Raw genomic sequence first — 9,597 nt, forward strand, 5'->3', positions numbered from 1 at the left:
CTAACAGAATAGCTTAATTTTGATTCAAAATAAACCCTGTAATGAATGACACTTTAGTTAAGAAATGTTGCTTATGATATGTAACTTTTAGAACATGTCTGTCTACCTACATAGTTGATGTCTAGATGCATCTTTTTAGTTTGATTTAAAAAAAAGTTTGCCAATGCCATGTTTGCTCTGCTGACCTCTTTGTTCAAACTGAAACATGCTAAGGCTCGACCCAATCCTCTCAGCTACCTAATCTGCACTGTCATGACTTTGGATGGATAGTGACAGATGTTACCTTTTCAGGTCATCTATCTATTTAGCCATCTATTAATCTAGCTATTTGCTATCTTTAGTCATGACCATAATATAAACTGCGATGTGGGTTCTACTAAGGATCAGGTATCTGAACTGATTGGGCACTGACGGTCTTCACTGCAAAGAATTCGAACAGGGTCATCCATATTATATTATATTATATTATATACATTGTCCAATATCATATTGGAATATATATCAAGCTGATTAAAGCGTGCAATAGAATTCCCATACATGTTACAAGTTTGAGAATATCAGCTTCTGTTGCGCCCGTCGTCCTGAATTTTCTAAAACCAGTTTCAGAGGAAACTGAGTCAGAATTAGACGATTGAAAAACTATAGCATAGGAAAACCCTTGTGTCAACACTTTGCAAATTCAAGTCTGTTTTTATGAAGACAAAACTCAAATGTGCCATTTAATAGTTGGTTCAAACAAAGAACAAAGGTATAAGGAGCAAAAGGACATCTGCTGTGTGTTTCTAGCTTGAGTCTGCATCTTTGTAACATATAAGCTGACCACAGGTCAGTCCAGTTTTATTTAGCTAAGAACCAACCTTCTACAAAAACAGCATTCAGCAAAGCATTAACCCAAACATATTTGTTCAGTAATTCACCTAAGGTACTTAAACATGACAAGCTATCGTGCTTATGCGTTGCTTAAAATGGCGATAGAATCAGTCCCTTAACGGTCAGTAGGATTTGATGCCTGTGAACAAGAGTGCAGGCAGAATTGTGCACTTTTGGATGTTACGCTCTATCAGCAAGATGAGTGTAAAGTCTGCCTGTGTCTGCTGATGTGGGCAGAGCATTTTGCTGCATAAACACCTGACTGGGTCTGAGGGGTCTTTTTTATTTATTTATCTTAAACTGAGACCATGCCCATAATTACTTGCCCACTTGGCATTGAATCAATCCTCTTTCATGTGTGATGTGTTTATTTAGCTTAGCAGCGGGGATTTTTTTTTTTGGGAATGGGGATTTGGTAACACATTGGGATATGTGCAGGGTTTTGGAAAGGGATTGGACATAATCAAGGGCGTCAAGGATTGGCACATGACCTCTTAAAGTATAACCCTAGAGGAGGACTGTGGTTACTTCAGTTTTACCCTGAAACAGAGCACACTAATCAATTTATTTGAATAGACTGTTGTTTTGAATTTCTTCTTTGATGTTTGGAGAACTAATTAAAAAACAATGTAGCTGAAGTTTGCATATCAAAGTGAAATCTGGTTAGTTTTAATAAAGATTAAATTTGAATTCAATAAGCAACATGAACTGTACATTTCCTTCCCTCATTAAAATTAACTAGAACCTGAACAGTGGTGTATAATGTAATAGTGCTGTCATGTAGTATGAAGGTTATCTCCTTATTTCAACCCATAGCTGAGATAAGGCCCCAAACGGTGTTTAGAGGCAGTGGTGATTGTTGATGGTACAGACAATGTAATGCAAGCCAAACGTAATTTCTATTTATTTAGTTTTAATCAACTTTCTGCGGCTTTATTCTTCAAGTTGATGCCCTTAATTGTATCCTGAATTGCGTTACACACACATACACACACACTCTTATCAATAACCAGTACTAATCGGTCACTCGTGTCATTTTACTTCTATAGTGATTCAATTTACGTACAACCTATGTACGTAAACCAACCTTGAAAGGAATTCCGAGCGTTAAATGGCACAGCTTGAATTATTGACTCCATTATCTCTTTGCTTTTGGGATGTACCTAAAATGATCCTGGTTGCTGCTTCTGCCTTCTGAAATCTGATCAGGCAGCGTTCCAGTGAGTTGTTAAATGATTTAAGACGATTAGCCTTAAGGCCTAATACATCAAATTGTGATTAACGTCTGCACAGTTTGACGTTAGTGTCTTAAACCAACTGGGCCTTACATTCTTGTTCCTGTAGCTAATCTTTACCAATATAATAATTACACCTCTATTCATGAACTAGAGCATTCATTTTTTTGACAATTAATTTAACGTGATTAAAATTTATAAGGTTCCTCCTTTCATCAAGCGTTGCACAAGCCTCTGCGCACGCTCGAATTCACTAACAGATAGTGCAGCTGCTCCATGGCCACGGGCAGACAGGCTGCTACATCAACTGCTCCATGGGCAGCCAGAGCAAGATGGCATGTAAGCAAGTGAGCCTTTTTTATTATTTCCAAACGTCCTGTGCTACTGTGTAAAAAAACACTGCTGAGGACAATCGACCAACATTTGTTATATTTTTATGGTTTGTGGATAAAACGAGATCAAGGCTGGTCAGGGAATTAATCTAAATGCTGATGGGGGGGGAAATTTCCTAATTAGTACTTGATCACACTATTTCTTTAGAGGGTTGTATTTTCTTGTGTGTGTTTTGGGGGGGGGGCGGGCGATGCGGGGAGGTTGGCATGTGTGCGTGCGTGAGTGTGTTTTGGGACCTTGTCAGCAGACTGAGCCACAAGGGCCCCTGTGGTAATGTGTGTATTAAATGATTAGTGTGTTAGTTAGCATAACGGCCCTTCAGCAGCGTTTAATCACTCTCAGGGGTGGGCGGCCTCACAGGAGGTGGATGGGAGGGGGCAGAAGAAAAAGGGGAGGTGGAGTAAAGGGAGAGAAGAGCGAGAGATTTAAACAGAGGAGGAAGGTGCTGCTGGTTGAATGAGTGAGTGGATGATCTGAAGAGAGAGTACGGGGAAAAAAAGGGAGGGAGAAGGAGAGAGCGTGACAGGAGGCAAGAATCCAACAGAAACATAATCCAGCAGCTCTCACACACTCAGCAGAGAGAGATACAATCTTTACAAGGCCTGAACGTCTTGTTAATGTCAGCACTTGGCCCATCATCTGGAACAAGTCCCATAAATGGCTATTAATAACAATGCAAAATGGATGTGGATCAAGGCGGACCCTGACTCAGTCTTGACAACACTGCTGTTGCTGCTAATTGTGCTTTTGTTATGTGTGTGTGGGGGGGGGGGTCAATTGTTTTGAACCGTGTACAGAGCTGTAGTAGTATTGGTCTATTGCTACAGAAGCTGTTATACCCGACACAGTGGGAGCTGATTGATTGACAGGCTGAATGGCTCCAGATACTGCTTGTGCTGTTAGAAGAGCAAACCAGCGGCGTAAACGGGTTTTCTTTGGCGGGGACGTTGCTGTTGTGGTTGCGCTCTCTGCTTCTGCTGCTGCAACATACTGGCCAAGTTCAGCTGAGGCGGGACGGGTAGACTACAGCACGCCAGATGAGTCAAGGACTCTGCTGTGTAGTCAGAAAACACCTCCTGTGTTCTTATTCTGAATTATAACAATGATGCTGATTATGATGACAGAGACGATAATAAGTATGACAAACTGTGTGGCTCTTTTCTCAGGGGACTCAAAAAAAAAAAAAAAATGTTGTGTGTTTGTGTTGCAGAAAGAACTAGACGCCACCGCCACACAGCTTGCCAACAGACAGGATGAGAGTGAACAGTCCAGGAAGAAACTAATCGACCTGAGCCGCGAGTTCAAGAAGAGCACACCAGAGGTGAGAAAATCAGATATTCACAGACACGCACCGACGCACAGCCGTGTAGATGTGCCGCTTTGACAATCACAGTTTGCCTCGGTGTTTTTCTGCGTCTCTTCTCCTCTACATAAATGTTGCCATGATTATTTACTGAGAAAGCAAGGGGAGGAGTAGACGGCGCGGAGATGCAGGCTTGGCTCCCAAAAATAGTCTCTCCATTAGTTTCCCTGAAATCCTAAAGAGACAAAACAGAAAACCCCTCAGGAGTTTGTATTATCTGACCTAGTTTTTTTATGCGTGCAGAAAGTGTGGTCCGTGTGTGTGTGTGTGTGTGTGAGAGAGAGAGAGAGAGAGAAAGAGAGAGAGAGAGGCAGAGCAGGAGGGAGGGAGGGAAAGAAAGAAGAGTGTGACAACACTACTAAGTGGGATCAGGAGGGAATTCTGTCCTGTTCCTGTGTTCCCATCGCTCCTCCTGGGAATATTTGTTTCATCTCCGTTACCAAGGCAACACATTTTAAACCACACAGCGAAAACAAAGTATTGTTGTGTTATTATTGGTAATGTCACCATGGTGAATTATTGATGGCTGTATGAATTATGTATGAACGGAGTAGACTGTGGGTAGAAAATTGACAACTCTCGGTGGAGTTGACAGTAGGCCTATTATAGTTACCACAGGATGAGGATTGTGACTTTGGACTCCAGCTTGTAGCCCACCCAGTGTAGAGGAATATATACACCAGAGGAAAGGCTACCTGCATATAGAAGATGCTAATTTCCCTTTACCCTACACAATCTCTAATCTCATTTTCAAGTATAACCACATAACTAGCAAACCCACAGGAGGCAAGACACAGACACGCACGCAGAGAAGGAGAGACACACACACACACACACACACACACACACACACACACACACACACACACACACACACACACACACACACACACACACACAAAGAAAACATCCAGAGAAGCAGAGGCGCACACACAAACATACACACACACACACACACACACACACACACACACACACACACACACACACACACACACACACACACACACACACAGAGGCAGATAGCCTAGATCACAGAACAGGACACACACATTCATCAGTGTAACAAGGCTGTGATTTAGGAAGGCTCCTCTGGCGTCTGTGTGGCCCCTGGCATCTCCCTGGTATGTGGAGGAGGAATCCGAGCCAGGCCAGACGAGCGACAGGATTCATTACAGGGCTGTAACAGCTCAATAGGAATCAGCACTAAAACGCCCGACGTTTTTGGAGGTGTGCGAGCATCAAGGCTGCCTACCAAATAGGCTAGTTCATAACACGCGATGGCCCAAGCTTGATTAAAAAGGGCCCCGATCGTCTCGTGTGCGTTCGGGGGGGGCGGTGCGGGCGGTGCTGTGTTTCCTGTCTCTCTCTCCCTCTCGCGTTTCGCTGTGTGGTTGACCAGCCTATAGAGCGGGCTGTCAGCTCTCTGTGGTCTGCACCAGTCAGCGGAGATCACAGTCACATCAGATCAGACTGCATTAGGGCTGAGCGGGAGTCCGTCTCTGATCCATTATTCAACAACCAGGAGACCGGCACACGTTGACTGTGTCTAGTCTGCTGAGCTGTACTCGGTGTGAACTGCACTCATGGTCTGCATAATAACACACACACACACACACACGCACACACGCACACGCGCAGGCTTTTGTAGCATTTTGAAAGTAGTGCAAAGAAATGCAGCGTGAAAACAAAGTTTCCATAATTCATTAGTACTGACACACTGTTAGAATTTTTTTGGGAGACTACATCTCACTGTGCTTCCTAAGTTGCCTGAATTATTCATCCAGTTCTTAATTTCCTTTTAGTTAGTCAAGCCTCCTCTACCACTCTGTTATTAAGGCAAAGGGTGGGAATGGTTGTAAAATGTCCCAAAGATTGCTAGCCAGAGGCAGTGGTAGTAAAACAACTTTGTGTGAGCTTTGGTGTGTGTGTGTGCACGCATGCACATACTCACGTTTGTGTTTAGCTGCAGGGCAGACAGACAGCGAATGGGAGTTCCATACTCCCTGGAGGATTCCTCGGGCTGGCCTGTCTGCTGTCTGCCGGCAGCTCACACACCAGCCATCCATCTCCTGCTGCCTGGCCCCCTCCACTCCCCTCACAACACACATACACACACACATGCACACAGATTGACTATGGTGTCTGTGTGCATTGTTATGTTATATGGTCATAAATCTTTGGAAGTGGAGAGGGCGGGGGGGGGTGGTGGAGCACAGGAGAGTGGACCAAAGGGGTTCAGAGCTCGAATGCTCAGCCAAAGCAGTGGCTCGCCTCTGCATGTGATTTGAATGTGTTCGTTTTTGTGAGTTCAGTGTGTGCTCTTCAGAGAATGTGTGTGCGTGTGTGCACAAACTTGTCAAACTGCATTCACAAGTTAGATTACAAAACGGCAAGATGGTTTAGATAAACCTCTCAACTAAAATAACATTAGGAGTTCAACTAAATTAAGCAAAAAAAAAATTCAGTAAGATAATACGGCAGCTTCAAACTATTATGGTCGTGTTAAGGCAGCTCGTCATGCGGACGCAGTCTCAACAAAAGTTGAACGTTATGATTTGTACAAAGCTAGTAATTATTGCAGGACTGCTAGACTAGACTGCATTAAATTATACAGAGGTCATAAATATTAACATACGTTTGATGCCACAGTGATAATAGCACACTGTACAACACGCTGGAACCTAAACTGAAGCGGATTAAGATAAAAACCACAATTTGTTGTATCAATCCAAACAGGAACGAGTGCAGGTAATATAAAAACGAATTTAAATGAAACTGAATTCAGAAATGGAAAATTAGGATATAATCATAATCTAATGCAAATGACAGAACTGACGCCACTCTGGCGTTTTCGTGTGGGTGTTTTTTTTTTTGGTCGTTTTGGGTGTGCATGCTTGTCAGAGAAGGGGTGGGGGAGGGGAGGGCAGGAGGCGGACCTGGGGGTGGGGTGGAGGTCATTATCCCCAGCATGGGGAATATTGAATGCGCCCAGACAAACAGCCACAACGACCCCTGATGGGCTAACAATGGGTCAGGGTCACCGAAGTCATGACCTGTCCTCGGCCCCAGACAAGCGGCCTGTCTGGACCGACCTGGGATTAGGCCGGCCCCAGACACTGGTCCCAGGTCAGTTTGGGATGCATAGGCTCCCTGCAGCATCGGTTAGGCTTTTAGGCGGAGGTTTCTAAAAAGGCGCAGAGTCTCCCGAGCACACATCTGTCGGTGCCCTACTTCACATCTTCATTAGGCAGTTTTGGTGTGTGCGTGTGTGTGTGTGTGTGTGTGTGTGTGTGTGTGTGTGTGTGTGTATGTGTGTATCCACAAACTGTGCAAATGAAATGTTCCTGTACAGAATGTCCTATTCTGCCACGCTTTTTACCGTACGCTCCAGTTCAGTTTGTCAGGATGTAGGCTCAGCTAACAGCATGGTGATTTGCATGTTCCCCTGATACATACTCGACTGGCTATCTAATCTGAAACCGCTGACTCGCACTGGAAAGTCATGCAATGGGACTTGCGGGATAAAAAACATTTGCTTTATAGTAAAAACTCCATGCACGGAGACAATTTGCATTAACTGTAGTCCTACTCTGTGGCTCATTCACTCTCTGTCTCACACGCACTAGTGGGGCCTCTGGGTGGCCCAGGTGGTGCTGCACCTGTTCTTATAAGAAACGCAAAGCACCTCTGGGTACAAACCTGGCCTGCTCCCTACCATCATGTTCATCACTCGCTCACTCATCACTCAGTATTCATCGTTAATGGAAAGAATGGCCGCTACTTGATTTCAATAAGTGACTTATTGTATCACTACGTGGTCTGCTAGTGTGAAACTATGCTAGTTGTTTGCAAGTAAAAAAGGTTTGCACAGCTTCTGCACATCACTGCCACATGGACCTGTGTATTAACTGGTATTTAAAGATTCAAATTGACAGATTGTTGATTTTTGAGACTCACTAACCTTCCTCTTCTCTTTTTTTTTTTCTTCTTTCAGGATTTCCGGAAACAGGTTGCCCCTTTGCTCAAGAGCTTCCAAGGAGAGGTGAGTAATTGGGAATTTATATTGACATAGTGATGGACACACAGGCTCGAGCACGGCATTCGAACTGTGCATTTTATAAAGCCTGCTTGACATTCGTTGACTGGCCTTGCTCCCTCTCTCGTTGTCCTTCTCTCCCTTTTCCGCCTTCGTCTTTCCTCTTGAATCGTCATCTCTTCTCTCTCACTTCTGTCTCTCCTCTCTTCTCTCCGCCATCTCCTGTTCTTTCTCTTGCCACTATCTCATTTCCCCTCTTTCCTCTCCCTCTTTTCTTCGCTCTGCTCTGCTCTTGATTTTCTGTCCTATTCATGAAGTCCTGTAGCCCGAGGGTGTGTTTAAATTGCATCCTGCAAAAAAAAAGAAGAAAAAAGGCACCACAAAACCCCGGCTCTAGCCAGTCACAACTCACCAAACGCCATTTCCTCAGACTTTGTTTGTCTGCATGATTGGAAGGGGTTATTTGTTGATCTGGTGAATCATTGGCCCTTTTTTTGCTCATTGTGGCTCATTTATTTACTTTTAATTGAATGTTGCGCCCTAGGTTTCCATGTACCTTGACCTATAAGAGGTGTGTGTGTGTGTGTGTGTGTGTGTGTGTGTGTGTGCGTGCGTGCTATATCATACTCCCACCGTTCCCCTCTATCTCCTCCTCCATCATTTTGGCCTATTTCCATCATGACTCCTCCTTTCTGGCAGCCATGCATTTCCAGTTCACTCCCATATGTGAAAGTCAGAGGGTAGGAGTGGAAGCGGCTGGTTTAGACTGGGGTGTTCTTTGGGGTTGGAGTGGGTGGACATTCAGCCCAACAGTATCTCTTCCCGAGCGCACACACACATGGACACACACATGGACACACACATGGACACACACATGGACACACACATGCAAACAAAATCATCTCAATGGATAGTGACAGTTCTGCTTTGCTCCTGGCCATCGAATATTACAGTTTAACACTGGGTTAGTTTCCATATTCTTGTGTTAGGACAGCAACCACAGCCAGTGGTTATATAAAAAAAAAAAATGCTGTAATTTATAGTGGTCCCACCATGTTCTGCTGATGATCCACAGTCTATTTAGAGAATAGAAACGGCAGCAATATAATTGTGGCTTTGTCAGCTGTTTCCACCATCCTGGTGTTGACACACCTCGACGGCGTGCACACCAGAACACGCTGAGGCACATAGTGGGTGGTCGCGGAACTGAGAAAGACATTATCTTATGATTATTGAGATAATACTGTACACCCGCGCCAGTCTCAGAGCAGCCCATCAATCAGTCAACTATTTTGCGCGCTTGCGTGCCACAACATGAGGAGCTCTGAGAATGTGTAATTTTAGCCTGGCTTTGTTTGCTTTCCCCTCCGCGCTTTGATCAAGGACAAGACAGCACCAGAAACCAGAGGGTCTTCCTGTCGAAGTCCCACAGTAACTCATCCTTAAGCATTTTTACCCTCGGAGCTCGAATCTTTACTAAGTGAATGTGGAACCCAGACGGAACAATAAAAAGTTTTTATCCCAGGAACTTGGAGGTCTTGATACTGTTTAATCTTTGTCATTGAAAGGTGGATGCCCTCAGGTCACAATTATTACCAATAACAGTACTGTTTCCACAAAGCCTCAGTTTGCTAAACGGGTTACGTGTGTGTGTGTGTGTGTGTGTGTGTGTATATACGTGTGTTTGTGTGTGTATG

General features: G+C 44.3%; 1 protein-coding gene across 1 annotated transcript in view; it reads left to right on the forward strand.

The window, feature by feature from the left end:
* The window catches only part of cux1b (cut-like homeobox 1b), a 59,448-nt gene that overhangs the window by 14,317 nt on the left and 35,534 nt on the right, over window positions 1-9,597 (forward strand). The window contains exons 2-3 of the mRNA XM_054603557.1: window positions 3,709-3,819; window positions 7,859-7,906. Of these exons, the coding sequence (XP_054459532.1) occupies window positions 3,709-3,819; window positions 7,859-7,906 (159 nt within the window). The remainder of the gene's footprint in view (window positions 1-3,708; window positions 3,820-7,858; window positions 7,907-9,597) is intronic.

Source organism: Anoplopoma fimbria, chromosome 1 (assembly GCF_027596085.1).
Source record: "Anoplopoma fimbria isolate UVic2021 breed Golden Eagle Sablefish chromosome 1, Afim_UVic_2022, whole genome shotgun sequence".
NCBI classification, from domain to species: Eukaryota; Metazoa; Chordata; class Actinopteri; order Perciformes; family Anoplopomatidae; genus Anoplopoma; species Anoplopoma fimbria.